Here is a 17,495-nt window from a genome sequence, read left to right on the forward strand (position 1 = left end):
TTGAGCGATTAACATGTACGAGAATATAACAGAAAAAACTCGTCTCTGAGCAAAACGGCGTCCAGTGGCTTGAAGTGACCTCCGAGCGACTTTGAAACGGCTCTGTGTGCGTCACACGTTATAACTGCTCGCTTCAGAGAGTGTGTGAAGGACAGGGATGCGAACGTGCGCATGGTGAGAGCTAGAGATAATATTGATTTTACATTTATAATAAATATTACTGGTTGATCAGCCAGTTGAAGCTTCCGAGTGACGCAACAGAAACGCATTTTTGGGGCGTTACATTATCAAAAATTGCATGCGTTTAAACAGTCTTAAAACACCGCGAGTGCTGATAAGTTAAAAATCACATGGGTTCGAAGCCCCATGTACGAGTGCTAGAAGCCGTCTGTATGCTCACACACACTCAACCCGCACTCTCACTGTCAAGTCGAGACATTGGAGAACGTTTGAGGCGGCAAAAGTTGCCTTTTCTTAATAATCCACCAGGTGGCGCACTCTGAACTATTTACACATTTCTATTCTGTGTGGTAGGAGTGAATTATTTGAACTATTATAAGTTTGTTTTGAAATAATAGTTATGGTGGATGACAGAGATACGCAATGTTTAGCTGTCCAACAATGTTTTTTAAAAAAATTTTTATTTAATTTGAAGTTAAATGTTAAACTTTTGCATTGGAAGTTAGTTTGTATTGTTTAAATGCTGCGCACGGTTTTTAAGTGAGAAAATCATTATAAAACGTAATAAGTAATGGGCTATGTTTACTCATTTAACTGATTTTTAAATGTTTAAAATTGTAACAAAATCTGAAAAAAAATATTTTTATATCGAATCAAAATATTTATACAATTGTGATACTTATAGAATCGCAATTTTAATGGAATCGACACAGAGGTATTGTGATATCATATCGCATCGGGAGGTGACTGCTGATTCCAGTCTCGTGTGTGTGTGTGTGTGTTAACTCACCTTGACGTTGGGTGTGTAGAGATTTCTGAGGGAGGACAGAGCGACAGTCAGGCTGTCTGTACTGTAACTGACCCACAGGGCCTGGAGGACGCTGGAGGACACGCCCGTCCTCTTACTGAGTCCCTGCGAGAATAAATACTGCATCATGTCACTAGCAGCCTCGATTAAGTGATAAATACAAGATGTGCAGGATTTGTAGGATAAGTGACATCACCGTTCTAGTAGATCACATTCAGCTCTCTACTGTCACCATGAACAGACAATAATGCTTTTTATGCGGTTTAATAATATAATTAAAGATTTTTTAAAGATTTAATTAATTTTACTTATTACTTTTATTTATTGTTAATTAATACCCGATTTCTAAACTGCTTATACACAAACACCCCCCCACTCATACACTAATGCATTACTTTACATTACTTTTTTATTTATTACTTCCTAAACAGTATTATTTGATTAATTTGACAGACCCGCTACACGAGTCGAGCGTTTCCGTGGCATGTTATGTATTAATGGGTTAAAAGCTACTAAAAGTATCTAATAAACCCTAAAATGCTGTGTAACTTGTGATGTTGATTGTTTAAATGTCACGTCTCGTACAAAAGCGATAATCTTTCTCGCTCTGCCAGACTTCCGCCCCACACTGCAGGTCCACTAGGTGGCACTAGTGCACCAACCGCTTCGTGAACTCAAAAGAAGAAAAGAAAAGCGATACTTTTACAAAACAAGAGGATTTTGCAGAAAACTTGTTTGAGCGGTTTGTATTTTCTACACGTTCGAGCATATTCTCATTTGTCGGTTTTAGACCATTTAACATTTGTAACTTTAAAAGTGAATCAGTTCTGAATCAAAATCAAAAGCTGACCCATTGATTCTGTGAATCAAATCAAATTGCAAAATTATGTAAACAATTTAATCGCACATCTCTAGTTAGATTAGATTAGATTAGATTAGACCTTACGGTCTTTGTGCAGTCGGCAAAAATACAGTATTGGTGCTGGTTTTATTTTATTTTTTATGTTATACATATAATACAGAAAATGTCTAAGCCAAAGAAGCTACTTCTGAAGATTATACGACGTGGAACTGACCGATCTCGGTTTCCTAACTTCAGCTCTTTTGGAGAGATGATTTTATATGAGCCCCAAAAATGGCTGTTTTTCATCATTATACTCTCTCACTTCAAACTTTAATCATTTAAAACGCAAATTATTCATATTTCTTTATGAGTATTGATACAAAAAAACTGGTGAAAGTTTCTAGAACCATATGACCTGTAAACATTGTTGCTTAAATTAAATATCATTCCATACAAAATTAAGGATTTTCTTTCCTAAAAAAAATCTGTAGTGTCCGTAACCATGTTGTGATATCTTAACAATTTCGTAGAATAATACACTTTTTTCAGCTTCATTTCTTTTCATATCAAAACTAAACTGTCCCAAGTTTCATCAGAGTGACAGTTAAGATCGTTGAAAGATTTGAATTTTAAAAAGTAACTGTCACTACGTCTAGACGAGACACTTTCCAGCACTAATCCCATGTTCAAAGTGCGTAAGTGGTCTGTTTACAATAAATAACAAATGTAGTATATAAAATAAGGTCGTACAGTATGTACAGGGGTGTGTAGGTGTCTCGTGTACAGAAGGTCACTCTAGTGTAGACTCTACACCACTTTTTTTCTTACACCCCACGTGCATGGGGACCTCAACTGAAGCCACAAGCAGGAATTAAGACTGCTGCTGTGTTATAAAGTTGTGTACTTTACGTAAGGTGCGAGTGTGTCTGCCGGTATGTGTGTGTGTGTGTGTGTGTGTGTGTTTCCTCTACCTTGAATATGTGTGCTTTGAGGATGTGGTGACCCAGCTCCATGGTCTGCTGCCTGTTCAGCTTCCCTTCTTGCCGAGAGAGCATGAAGGCCATCAGGGCGTGTCCGCTCCTGTGTGACAAATTAGCACAAATCAATCATCATCACCACCACCATCATCATCATCACCACCACCATCATCATCATCATCATCAGCACCACCTACATTAGCAGTGACAGTGGAATATCCATTACTACTTTCATTTCATTCCTCCTCTCTCCATATTCATCTCTTAATTGTATATTCACGTGAAATCTTGGTACTTGACGTTGCTTATGCTTACGTTATCGCTAAAACACTGCCTTCGTCTCATCCGATGTGAGCCAAGACTATTAATCTACTCGACTCACTCCTTTAGCACAAGGAGCTCGTCCTTACTGCCTGGAGAGCAGTTCACTGACACCGCGTTCTCGAAACACACACACCCCCATCAATTACCCCGTGTCACGCCGCCGGCTCCGCTCGATTAACCCGCGTCTGGACAGCTGCATGGCAAGCAGCATCCGCCAGTTTCTGGACACATCTCTCATCTCTTAAAAAAACCAAATCATTAAATAAAAAAAATTATCACATGCTGTGCTAGCGTAGCGTCTGAGTCTTTTGTTAAAAAGCGTCCTCCATGTTTAACCCGAGCTGGCTCCGCCTCCCCTGCACGACCGTGGCACCATTAAGCCCACTCGTGCACGGCCCGGCCCTTTTTTTCCAGCTAAACGAGAGCGGTGAGTAATGCGTCCGAGAGTGGGCCAACCCGCTCGAGAGCCGGAAAAATGAATGGGAGGATTTCAATAAAGCAATTTTCACACCTACGCCAGGATACACAGTGGGTACAGCGTGAGCACGCTCAAGTGCCTCGCGCATGCATGGGAACACAGACCTTCTGCTGTCCTGGATATTTACTGGAGTGAACATCTCGCTCCTCACCAGCAGAGACACTGGGCCCATCCTGTACAGGGACAACATGTCTCTTACCAGTATACAGTTCTGTAGGTTTCACTCGAACATACAGTATTCCCGAACACAGCTTCAGCTACTTTACTGCTTTGTGCACCAGGCCCCCGGGACCCTGTATACAGGATAAAGTGGTATAGATGATGGATGATGGATGGATGAATGAATGACAACCAGCTCAGGGACTTGGAGGAGGACGTGTGGCTGAAACAGCCTCGGTGGATTCTTTAACACGCCTGTCCAGAAGATTCATCATTCATGATCTTCCAGCTGTTGGAGGAATTGTGGCTCCCGTGAGCCTAATCACTATTCATCTATGAAATCTTTGTACTGGAAAAAAAAATCATTTCCTCCATGAAGCTTCAGAAGGATAAATGTGAAGAAATCGGAGAGAAACGGTACAGTACATCTCCCTGAAATCTCTCAGTTGATAATATTTTTTTACATTATAAATAAATGCACCCCAGAGTTTAAGATACATGTTTTAGACGTATATACGAGGGCGAGTCGAAAATGATCCACATTCTGGCTGTAGAATTAATTGTATTTTATACACTTGAATTTAATTTCAATACACTTTGCCCATCTGTAAACAAGCTTTCGTGTTCCCTCATTAAAAAAAAAAAGGTTATTCTGAGCTGCGAGGCACGAATGCACTGCTGTCTTCACTTCTTCATCAGAAGTGACACTTCGTCCTCGTGGTTCTGCTTTCAGGGGACCAAACAGGTGAAGGTCAGATGGAGTGAGATCAGGACTGTAGGGAGAACGCTTTAACACCTCGGTGTGTCGACAGTGTGGAGCTGAAGTATGAGGGCGTGCATCATCATGTTTAATCTGAAGTTTAGGCTTCACATCTTCAATAAGCATCTCACTGTAACGAGCGCTGTTGATGGTTAAACCTTTTTTCCTGATAATGTTCTGATACTTATGGCCCTTGAGATGATAATCCCAGAAAACTGTAAACATTGACGAATTTTCCAGCTGATTGGGTTTTGAATTTCTTCTCGACCGGCGATTGAGGATGTTTCCGTTCCGTTTACTCTCAGGCTCGTAGTGATGAATCCGTGTCTCGTCACCAGTAACGATTCTCTTTAAGGAACTTCCTCAAAGTATCGGTCTAAATTTTGTTTGCGGATATCCAAACGATTCTGTTTATACTCTTCTGTTAGTTGTTTCGGCACCAGGTACACCCTCAGAGCACAAAAAAAACCACTGCTTGCTGCTCTTCTATCATGTAAATAACAAGCGGTGCACATATTTTTGCTCGCACTGCAGTTACAAATGAACCGATGTAACACGTTCACACAGTGACTGGGGAGACAGGAGCCTTGAACAGAAGGTTCTGTTCCTTAGAACAGAAAGCGCCGTTTTAATATTTGCGGAGTGCATATAATTTTTGACGTACCTTTGTAAGGAACGTTAAAAAAGTTTACTATAAAGGTATTTAACTACAATCATATGTGTTAGAGATTTTCCTACGTGCACACACGTCAATACTTTTTGAAAAAAAAAAAATCTTTACAGTGTGTATACTCCTGCGTGCAGCGCATGAAAGAGAGGAAGTGACGTCGCCGCTCACCTCGGATCGCACAGGAAGTCGGTGCTCTCTCCATCCGCCCTCCAGACCAGCCACTCCCTGAAGGACGGGTGGCAGAACATGCGCGTCCTGTCGCGCCGGCCGATTAGGAAGCAGGAGAGCGCCTCCATGCGCTGCTGGAAGTCGCTCCATTCGAGCGTGCCTTTCAGGCAGCCGGCGTTGAGCGCGCGGAACAGCTGCTCGTCGGTCAGCGGGTGCAGCGAGGCCAGCGCGACGTTCAGGACGGGGAGCGCACGCTCGAACGCCGCCGCCGTCGGGAACATGATGTTGCACTGGAACAGGTAGAGTTCGGTCAGCGACACGGGCAGCGCCTTGTAGCCGGAGCTCTTGATCACCAGGTGGCCCTTCTCCAGCAGGTCCAAAACGAGCTTCAGGTACAGATAGGAGCCCTGACTGCGGCTCACCAGGTGAGAGCCGAGCTTGGAGCTGGCCGCCGGCTCGGCCTTGCCGTTGGCGGTGACGTTGCTTAGGATGGAGGCGCTGTGCTCAACGCGGTGCTGGACGTACGCGTGCAAGTCTGCAGAGACGGGCTTGTCATGGATGTCGTCCAGAGAGACGACGGGGAAAGGCAGCAGGCTGGTGACGTCCTGCGGCGAATGATATCCAAAAAAAATAATTAAATCAGTTAGGCAGGAAACCAATACTGAATGTGAAAAAAATTGTGCACCCCATCCCTATAAGTATCCTGTAACACCCCAAGACATAAAAACAAACACGACAAGTTTATATAAAATATGACGAGACATTTTCTGTTACTCTGTAAGACTGTTAAAAAATCTTACTTGGCAAAGACAGAAATAAACGTCCAAATTCACTATTACATTATTATTATTATTATTTTTTTCCTAATAATATCTTAGCAGCAACTTCGAATGATGCTCGTCATTAAAGACCACAGTGAAAACCTAGACCAGTTTACAGATACCCGAGAAAAAGCCCTAAAGTCCCCCAGTTTACAAGCACCTGCTGTTAATAAGCTCTAAACCCCCGCCCCCCCTCCTGTCTCTTCTATCCTGGACATGTGCACTGTGGTATCCGAGCCACTGACCCCTCTCACATAATCAGGCTTCCAGGGGGTCCAGCCTGTTAACATCTCTGACCAGAACAAACTGCCACGGCGGCATCAAACCACCAGGGGGCAAAGCTTTAAACATAAATAAATAAACAATCAGAACATCTATACAGGGGCGGCACAATGGCTTGGTGTTTAGCACAGTCGTCGCGCACTTCCAGAATTCCGGGTTCGATTCTCACCTTGGGGTCTGTGTGCATGAAGTTTGGTGGGTTTCCTCTGGGTGCTCCAGTTTCCTCCCACATTACTAAGACATGCAGATTAGACTGAACTGGCGTTTCCACACTGCCTGTAGTGTGTAAATGAGCATGCGAGAGTGTGTGCGTTTGTCTCTGTGATGGACTGGAACCCTGTCCAGGGTGTACCCCGCCCCGTGCTACCGTGTATACAGACTAAAGCGGTACGGTATAGACACCGCTAAGCCACAGTGCCGCCTATTTATTAATTAATTAACTTCTTATTTTAAAGAAAAATATGCTGTTTTTCTTCACACTGATTCCAGCTGTTATTCCCAATCAGGTCAAAAGGTCCAAACTCACCACCAGGCTCACCCTGACCGTGACGACCAGTTTGAGCCAGACGGGGAACCTGGGGATGATCTTGGCGATGAAGGAGGCGATCGTGTCTCCGTAGTCGGGCTTGTGGAACTCCGCCTCGTTCAGACCGTCCACCAGGATGATGTAGTCGTCCTCCGCGATCTTCCTCTCTGTAGACATTGGAGCATGTCACATGTTTGTGTGTAAGATATACTTTACATTTATAACCCGGTATAATATTTTTTTAAATACTGTAATTTGATGTCGTCGGGATGATGTCACATATTTTTAAATACTGTAACTTTTAGGAAAATTATTTGGCCAGCATTGATTATGTGTAAGGAAATAAACATGCACTGTAGACATATAAAAAATAATTAATTAAGATACGAGTTTTAAATAATGAATTAACTTAACTCATTAAAGTTTGCTTTTAAAATAATATGAAGTAAATATAGTTGCAAGCAGCAATGAGCGGGCCCAAGCACCCTGCGCCATCACCACCTGGACGCAGAAAGTGAGCACGTGGGACACACCAATACCATTATGATACAATTTTATAAAAGTTTTATGTTTAGACCTCCAAAAAGCCACAGATGCTGAAAAAAAAGCATCACACTATAATATCATTCAGTTATTAATCACACAAGTTTTTACATAAGTTTAAGGCATGGTCACGGCTGACCCGTTTGAGATATCTAAAATCTCTCTGCAATTCTGCGTCCTCAATGTCTTTAGATCACATCGGCCCAGTTTGGTGACGATCGTATAAATTCCCTAGGAGGAGTACATAAAAATCCATCGGGTGCATTTTTGCGAACAACCCAAAATAACCAGCCTCCTGTTGAGTTGAGCCCAGGACATGTAATGCGAAAGTTGTTCGGCTCAATGGCAACTAAATGTGTCTTACTAATGCGTAAGAACTTAAGTATTTTATTGATCGATTGATTAATTTTTGCCATCTTACTTCCAGGTGAAACCACCTGCTGCAACACAGTGAAGCACAAGATGAAAGCGCTTTCCGCCCTCTTCTACATACACAGGCTTACAGATACCTATGATTGGCTAGTGCAGCAATGACTGACAGGAGTATGCCCGTGCGTGTGATTTGAGCTAACAGTTCCTAGGACAAATATCTAAACTTTATGAACCATTTCAACAGCTCAGTGAATAAGAATGCTTGATCAGTCATTTGAAACATATCACATTTAGCCTGCAGTCCTGCGAGTGTGTCTCGAGCCCAGTATTCAGTTCTACACGTGACATGCATGATGCAGCGGCGTCGGGATGATGTCACGCCCCTCACCCTTGCGTAGGACGACGAGAGGCTCGAGGACGCCCCGTCGGAAGGCGGCGACCGGGTCCTGCACGCACGAGCGCAGGCTGAGCAGACTCTGCAGCTGATTCTCCCTCATCAGCATTTCTCTGTAGGTGCCGAGCCGGGGAGCGCGACACAGCAGCGCCGAGACGCTGTGCACGAACTCGGGCACCAGGCACGTGTACGTGTTGTCAGCCTGGCAGTAATGATACGCCACGACCTGTCCAGGGGAAACACAAACAACATCGAGGCATGAGCGACAACCTGAAATCTATAATCTTTTTTTTTTTCGATCCTGTATGAGCTCGCAATCCTCCGTAAGTCAGGAACACGCAGTCACTCTGGAGAAGGGAGACGAGCGCCGGCCGGCAGATGGCTGATTAAAAAGGCGTGACTAGGAACGTTCAGCCAAGATGGAGCCCAGATGCAGACAGCGAACATGTTCCACGCAGAAACACACACACACACGCACAGCTCAACAGGAGCAAGGTGTCAGAACTGCATGGGAGGTGCTGCTTTTCAGTCACAATCATATTTTAGATATCAGACACACCGGATTTTTTCTTCTTCTTCTTCTCCTTCTTCCTGTGAAGCAAATGGCAGGAGTGTTTGAGATGCATGCAGTGTCATCACTAGCGCACAAGCTCGTCCTCACGGGCTCGGGATGCGCAAACTCGGCACGGATTACGCCTGTCGAAACCCATCCGACTCATCGGCATCAAATATTTACGCCTTTCAAAATTCCACCAACACGCGCCTGCATTACGTCGGCAACGGTTCATTAATCTGCGCTAATTAGCCACTTGTGTCGTTTATTGCACTGTAAATAAATTACTATATACGGTATTGTTTTTAATTATGCATCAATTTACTTAGACGGATTATTTGAAAGTATTTACTGTATTCTAACAGCGTGATAGTCATTACATCTTCTTTATTGAAATATACATATAAATTAAAGAATGGTTTTGTCTGTTTGGTCAGAATTAGTTCTTTTAATGATATATTTACGTTCGTACTGTACATTGGAAGAACCAAAACCTTTCTTAAAAAATTTTATATCTGTCTGTCTGTCACGGCATCACGCAAACCTGTAAAGAAACTGGACAGAATTTTATGAAGGTTATTTTTTTTCAACCTGAAATAATAATAATATCACTGATTACATTATAGATCAGAAGATTATTTTCAGCTTTAACCTTTTAACTCTTTCTACAAACTCTTTAACCGTCACCGACACGTACTAACGCTAGTTTTTATTACATGACAAATCCATTTTTCACAGCCACACACTACAGTTTTTTGGCCTGATGCACCTCGATGCTTGAAGTGTAACTGTATTGAGTGTATTGAGATTATATCATACTGTACAGAACAGCATTAACTTTACACGGCTCAAACTGGTTCCAAATCCATTAAAATACTAATATAATTAAACCTCCCTAATATACTGTAGATTATGCAGAACGAGGGGAGACTGCGGTGTGTGAGACCTTGCTGGCTAGACGCTTGACGGCCTCCTCTCTGTGCCGGTGTGTGTCGGGGGTCGGAGGGCAGCTGCTGCTGCGGTGGGGGCTCTGAGACGGCGGGTTCAGCTGGCTGCCGTGGCTAGAGTGGTCACTTCCTCTACCTCCACCTGCATCACACACACACACACACACAAACACACACTCACCAAAATGTAACTTTATATTTAGTAAACACTAGCAGAGCGCGTGCAGGTGCCGGCGTACTCTTGGGCGAAGCTCCGGGGCTGTTGGAAGCGATCTGTCTCATCCGGCTGCCGTGACAACTCAGAGCCACGAGTCTGGAGACGACCGCCGTCTTTCCGAAACCCACGCTGCCGACTACGACCGCACCGCGTCCCGGTCCCGCCTCCCCTTCGCCCATCAGGACCTCCTCCAGGCGCTGGAACAGCCACTCGCGGCCTACGAACGCGGCGTCCGTGCCACTAACGCTAGGAATCTCGAAGAGCAAGGGCTTGAGCATGATGTCCGCCGGTTTGTACGGCGCGAATCGAGCTGTGGAGTGACGAAGGTGGTGGTCAAAGAAAGCACAAGAAATATACAGATTTTATAAAGAATAGATGAATCTACTGACATGCTTAATTAACTATACAGTAAGACATATCTTACGGTTTTGGGCGGAGCTCAGTGATTAAGGGGTTGGACTACTGAACCAAACCTAAACCCTCGTAACCTCTAACTGCACATGTAATGAGGTAAATAAATCGCTCCAGATAAGGTGTGGTACCTTTGCTCTCTTGGTTGCGGCCGCTGGTGTGAGCTCCGTGCCACGGCCCACGCAGGGAAGAACGCATGGGGGCATTCCGCTGCTCGTCCAGATACACCAGTTCCTCCAGCTTAGTGCTGCTGGTGGCTTTAGAGACGGAGAGAGAGAAAGAGAGCGAGAGAGAGAGAGATCTCATGAGAATGTTTCAGAGCAGCGTGATGTACATCATGATATAATAAGCAGACAGTGATTTCATTAAAATATAGGTTTTTTTTCCAGTATAGACCACTGAAATGTTCATGCAGATTAATGTAGCATTGTTTAAGGAACTGTTAATACATTTCTTTTAATGAGATGCCATTTCCAGAACTTTCATTATCCAACTTCAAAGTAGGAATACAAATTTTTGCACATTTTTCTTAAAAGCTAGTGAACTTTCGATTAACCGTTAAGAATTAATTGATAATTTTTTTTCTTAGATCAGCTTTTATTCCAACACTTCCAACAAATCAGTTCAATACGAAATTCATTCAAAAACCAGGCCGCTAAAAAAATACAACGTCTGATAATGCATCATACTGAACTGTGCCCTCTTGTGGTGAACGAGGTAATAGCTAGGTGAGCTACAAACTATTGTTAGACACTTTGTTAATCGATTGAATTCATAGTGGCAACTAAATCAATTAAGGTTCTTATAAGAACTCTAATGGCGAGTTCTTAAGTTGAAAATTCGTATTGTGAGACGCATTTTCCCATAGGAAATAATGTAAATGCAGATAATCCGTTCCAGCCACCCAAAAATATTACCAATATTACCAACTTCCAATACTATAACCATATTTTTGCATATAAACACAATCAAAACATTGGAAAAAAAGACATGTAAATGAAGTAAAATATAAAAATGCTTTGTACTGTGAGGTGGGCGGTCGTATGCAGAGGTACCACTATTCCTTATTTTTGAGACATTGTTACTGTAGGGATAACTTTTTAATAAACTAATGTTCATTTTTTTCCCTTTAGAGCTGATTTTTCCATAGAGATTGAATAAAAGAATCAGACACAGTCTCAGGCTCAGTCATCTGCTTCCTGCTTGTGATTGACCTCAGGCCTCAGTGAAGGAGGCGTGGTGTCTACAGCGGCCAGTCATTATGAGTAATAAGGGAGTGAAGAGGGGAGGACTGACGGCTAAAAAGGTCATGAACAATAGCAGGACTGACCTGCCATGGCCTGCTTCACTAGGATTAACAGACTAATAAGCCACACCCCCTTTCATTAGTGAAGAGGGTAGGTCAGGGGTAGCTCAGTGGTTAAGGCATTGGACTACGGTTCGGAAGATCCCAGGTTCAAACCCCACAACCACCAAGTTGCCACTGTTGGGCCCTTGAGCAAGGCCCTTAACCCTCAACTGCTCAGATGTGTAATGGGATAAAAATGTAAGTCGCTCTGGATAAGAGCGTCTGCCAAATGACTAAATGTAAATGTAAATGAAGAAATGAAGGAATAGTGAAGGAAGCCACGCCTCCTTCACCATTCCTGACAGGCTCAAATGCCACGTTTCCTTTACTAATACTAATAGACCAATTAGCAACGTCGTCTTCGCCTCCCTTATGAACATCAATGACAGAGCTTTTACTAAGACACAGTCTCTTGTCAAAACTGCCACGCCCCCCTTCATTACAAGTGACATAACGGTCACACTCAGGCCGACACACAGATGCCACGCCTCCTTCACTAGGACCAGTGTTGGGGGAAGTTGATTATTTTCGAAAATATAACTAAATAACTGAGTACTTAATCCGAGTTACACCCAACACTGACTAGGACTAATGGACCAATAAGCCACACCCCCTTGAATACAAAGACATAAAAGCCATGTGTCGCCTTGCACCTTCACGGTCCGGGTTCGATTCCCATCAGTTCGGCGGGGTCTGTGTGTGTGTGGAGTTTGCATGTTCTTGCATGTGCTTGATGGGTTTCCTCCGGGTACTCCGGTTTCCTCCCACATTCCAAAGACATGCAGGTTAGGCTAATTGGCGTTCTCAAATTGAGTATGTGCGTGTGAGCATGTCCTGTGATGGATTGACACCCCAACCACGGTGTGCCCCGCCTCGTGCACCGAGTCTCCTGGGAACTCCAGGTCCACTGAATACAGGATAAAGCGGTACAGACGATGTAATAAAGGCCGTCACTAAGACTGACGGGCCCAAACACCACGAACAGGTCAAGAGCCAACAGCTCCTTCATGACAAGCGACAGACTAAAGCCTGGCACGTCAAGACCACGTCACGACACGCCTGACATTTAAAGCACAAACCACACAATCGCCGCTCTACTGTACATCCATTCATTCATTTACTCTCTCCAGCACATTCCACCTCCGCCACATACCCTCTCCATCCCTCCATCGCCGTAATCTCATCGGCCTGGATCGTGTAATCTCTGCAGATGGAGCGGCATGAAGGGAGGAAGAGGAGGAAGAGGAGGAGGAGTGGAGTGAAAAATGGGGAGTGCCGATTTCAGACTGTTCAAAGGCGAGTCGGGTTATTACCGTCTCGGGTACTCGCGGACTTTTTTGTCCAATTGAAATGAGACAAAGTGATGGGCAAAAAACAAACAAAAACAAACATATAAAACGGTAGGAATAGTCCGTGCTTGTTGTCTCTAAACACACAAAAATTGACTCTTGAGGTTGTTCATCCATAATACACACATGAACACACACCACTTTAAAAAGTCACATTTAGATTGTGTGTCCATGAACCAGAGTCGTTAAGAAGAAAAATTATAATGCATTTACTAATCCACATCTCTTACACACACACATGCGCGCACACACACACACTCTTCGCTTTCTGTTTTTTTTTTTACGTTTTTGCTAGAAAAAGGTAAAAACTGCACACGTTTATCATCACTGAGGTGGTACAGTACAGTACGGTTAGCTTTCTCCTCCACATGCTCGCACAGAAGGAAGATGATGATCTTCTCTTGCAACACACACACACACACACACACACACACACACACACACAAACACATTTGTTGGAGGGACAGCAAATCCCCCAAAAGCCTCTGCTGTCCAATCACAAGAACACTGAATAATCTGCCCTTAAAAGTCGCACTGCCTGAACTAAAAATACGATTTGCACGCCCGATGCTGATCGTACAGAATCGCTATTTGGGTCACGCTTGTTAAAAAGGCACAGTAATAAAAAAAATTTATTAATTAAATTAAAACCCACAGACTTGTCTATAAGTTTTATAGAGTATTACTGACCAATTTATTATTCGTATTTTTTTTCCCATATTTATGGAACAGAAAAGGCGGAAAATATGAACATTCTGTCAGAGACCATCAAAGGGCGTTTGAGTCAAACCGGGACATGTGAATCCCCTGCTACACTAATGCACTTATCCCAGTGTTTCACTAGAACTTGGACACCATCAAATAGAAAGTTCTCTCAAGTACGCCGTCTCTCATGATTGAACTACCTGTCTGATTCACACTGTCTGAAACGCCGGCCTTCCAGGAACTCCTTGAACGCCAGAAACATGTGGAAATGTCTTGGAATGAGGTGGGGACTGTATGGGGGATGTGGTAGTAACACTCAGCCGAGTTCTGCAACGTGTAAGTGGTGTTGGTGGATGATTGTGTGTACAAGCACTTGACGTCTTCTGTAAATGTCAATCGCCTGTTTTGCACCAGAAATTTCATCACAGGTCCCAGTTTGACTTGAACGCCCTTCATACATACAAGCGTTTAAACAAACCAAAGCACCCATCAGTCTCAGATATGTCTCATTCTTTGTCAACAAATTATTAGCAGAAAAAAGTTCCAGTCTAGACAGGCAAGTCTAGACAGCAGACAGGCTATGCTTTCAGGGCTTTTATCGGGCGCCATTACTTTCGGTTACATGTGTCTTAATTGAATGTCTGGTCTTATTTGCTCATAAACTTGTTTTGATTTTAATTTTATGATAGAACTAATTCATTGTGATTTTTGCCTTTCTCGTGTCAAAGCTCTACAAATTTATAAATATATTTAGAACAGGAAGTGATGCAATCTCTCACAAACCTGCCACTGAGTTGGGCCTTGGCATGACAAGTGAGGTGCTGTGGTATGGGGTGAGTCCTTCTGAGGGTGCCGGGGCAGCCGGGGCAGTCGTGGCAGCCCGGGACTGGGACGGGGCTTCACTGGGACCTGAGGCGTCTCCAACAGGGACAGGAGCTGCAGGTGATGTATGCACGTGATGCATGCTGTCTCTGACCATCCCACCACCACCACCACCACCTCCACCACCACCACCACCGCCTCCGCCACTATCTTTGGCCCACTCCAGACTAGATCCACATCGCTCCTCATTCTCACTTGAACTGGTCACAGTGGCTGGAAAAGATAAAGTCCGATTTAACAGCAAAAAAGTTATTATATTAATTAGTGCTAAAGAGATAATAATAATAATAAAAATAAAAAAAACTAATGATCAGGACCGTTACACAGCAATCTCTTACCACCATCATCATCATCATCATCATCATCCTCCTCATCCTTTTCTTAACTGCATCCAAATAAAAAGCACTATTCTGGGATTAAAAAAAAAAAAAACAGTGCTGGTGTCCTAGTTCAAAGCTGAGGGAGACCTGAAATTAAGACAAGGCCGTCCCAGTTTTACCAGAACACAACTCGGGGACATAACTGAGAATGTAAAGTCTTTTAGGCAGCAGTGCAACAGTAACGTGCAACGCTGCGTGATATAAGGACGAGGATCCTACGGCATCATACGACATGACTGACTGGTTTCGTGCACATTTCTGGCCTCGCTGGACATCAGCACGCAAGAGCGTCTATTCCAGGTCACATGACCTCAGTCTGAAGCACGTGAGCGATAAGGACTGTTCAGAAAACCGCATTCTGGAGCAGATGATCTGGGATATCTTTCCAACCAGGCATTTCTTGAAATGAAATCTGTGCGCTGCAAATTGCACTCGATTCAATTTCCCTTGTGCAATGCTCTCTCATTTATTTAGATACTCCGACTGTACCGAACAAGGTTTGTCCAACATCGGGACGACAGGAAGCATTTCGTTTATTTCACAAACCGTGTTAGGACCTGACGTTATACGTTCGGCGTTATATACTGTAGGCGCTCAGGTTCGTCTGCAGGTCAATAGGGCTCAGTGCTCAGGAAAGCAAGAGGACGGCAGGCATTTCCACAACAGCCTGAAGCTCTTCAGCAGCGTCTTCGCTCAGACGTCCTTATACTGTACCTTTTCTTCACTCGGACATATCCGTCCCTTATTCCAAAATTTTTTTGTTGTTTCGATTATTGGTTTTTATTTACTTTCTAGCCATTTTCAGCTAGCCCTTTTTTTGTCGCCCCCTGGCTGCTACACAATGCACAACACTAATTACGCTAGCTCCCTCTCTCTCTCTCTACTTCTCAATGTTGCATAATGTGAAATCAACTTATACGCGTTTGCGTATATACACAGTAGGTTTCGACTCTTAGGGTAACAAATGTTTCTTCATTAATATAATGAATATAATAGGATATCTATATCTACATAAATAAAGGAGAGGTTTTGTCGGTACATTAGCCAAAACTTGCTCTTTTAATAAAATCGTCGCGTTTCATACGTACATCAGAGGATCCGTAAACAAAATTTTCTGTTTGTTCAGTCAGATTACGTCATAGCATCACGCAAAACACACTGGACAGAATTTACTATAACTTCGCCAGCCCTTAGATAAGTTTAACCTGCACCATGGATGAAAATGAAATCAAACTGTTGTGTAGAATAGAAGTTATGAGCAGTTTCGTGCCAGATTATAAACTGCAAGTTTTGGTAGCGTACAGCTCACGCGTCAAACTCTGGGCGTGTCTTAAATCGACCGCGAGACAAAATGTACTGAATCTTTAGCTGTCCTTAGATCTCTCCCTGAAGTTTAATCTGCACTATAAGTGAAATCACAATGTGGAGTAAACGTGATGTTATGAACAGTTATGTGTGGGATTTAATAATCTACTTTAAAATAATCTACTAATGCGCTACTGTCTCAATGTAAACAAACACCTGCACCAATAGATATTGATTCGAAAAGATAAAGTGAATATCTGTACTGGAATTCGTTCATATTTTCACTTTGGCTGGAATAACATCTTTATCATCTTTATCCGATTTACTTTTGTGATTCACTCTCCGATTACCGAACAGGGCGTGTATTTGTCTGACGATGAAAGAAGAACAACAAAGTACAAAAGACAAAATGATTTCTTTGTATTAATAAGTTAATAAAACAGAGTGTAAATAATACGGAATAGTGAAATAATAATATCTCAGATTACATTAAAGCTCATTAGACTATTTTTAGCTGTAACCTTTACAGTATTTCTACAAACTCTCTGTTAATGACGCGTACTAACGCTAGTTACACACACGCGTATAGATTACTACCTAACTACACTTCCTTCTTTTAAGCGTTCAATTCTTTACTTTTACGGCTACGTTATACCAGTTCCATCAACATTAAGGGAATACACTAAAACTAGATGAAGTAGATAGTGTCCAGTAGAAATCGTAAAGCTATTTTCTTTTGTGCGTCTATTAAACGGTGAATGATGCCACATTGTGTTGGCGATAAATTTTTAACTCAACCCTTTAATGATGTCTATATAATAAAGTGAAGCAGCTCCATCGCTGTGGAATGTATTACAGCTTCACTGCTGGGAACGTAAAAAAAAAGAAGAAAAAAGTATGCTTTAATGCTTTGGCAGTTTGCCGTGTTTTATCCGACAGTACGCAGTGTGAAGGGCAGCGAGACAGGGATCCTGTTAGAGCTGTTGTTTTTGATGCTCAGCCTGTAATCTCAGCGTGGGATAGAGGTGGTCTTACCAAGGATGACTCAGCCACCAGAACACACTCAGTGTGTGTGTGTGTGTGTGTGTGTGT

At 43.1% G+C, this 17,495-nt stretch overlaps 1 protein-coding gene across 3 annotated transcripts in view; it reads right to left on the bottom strand.

Moving 5' to 3' along the window:
- The window catches only part of tanc1a (tetratricopeptide repeat, ankyrin repeat and coiled-coil containing 1a), a 69,885-nt gene that overhangs the window by 13,596 nt on the left and 38,794 nt on the right, over window positions 1–17,495 (bottom strand). For all 3 annotated transcript variants that reach the window (XM_053497784.1, XM_053497783.1, XM_053497786.1), the window contains 9 exons: window positions 14,620–14,931; window positions 10,566–10,691; window positions 10,046–10,333; window positions 9,806–9,948; window positions 8,301–8,532; window positions 6,998–7,164; window positions 5,369–5,973; window positions 2,804–2,912; window positions 971–1,093 (listed from right to left, as the gene is read on the bottom strand). In XM_053497784.1, the coding sequence (XP_053353759.1) occupies window positions 971–1,093; window positions 2,804–2,912; window positions 5,369–5,973; window positions 6,998–7,164; window positions 8,301–8,532; window positions 9,806–9,948; window positions 10,046–10,333; window positions 10,566–10,691; window positions 14,620–14,931 (2,105 nt within the window). The remainder of the gene's footprint in view (window positions 1–970; window positions 1,094–2,803; window positions 2,913–5,368; window positions 5,974–6,997; window positions 7,165–8,300; window positions 8,533–9,805; window positions 9,949–10,045; window positions 10,334–10,565; window positions 10,692–14,619; window positions 14,932–17,495) is intronic.

The sequence above is a fragment of the Clarias gariepinus genome, chromosome 6 (genome assembly GCF_024256425.1).
Source record: "Clarias gariepinus isolate MV-2021 ecotype Netherlands chromosome 6, CGAR_prim_01v2, whole genome shotgun sequence".
Lineage (NCBI taxonomy): Eukaryota > Metazoa > Chordata > Actinopteri > Siluriformes > Clariidae > Clarias > Clarias gariepinus.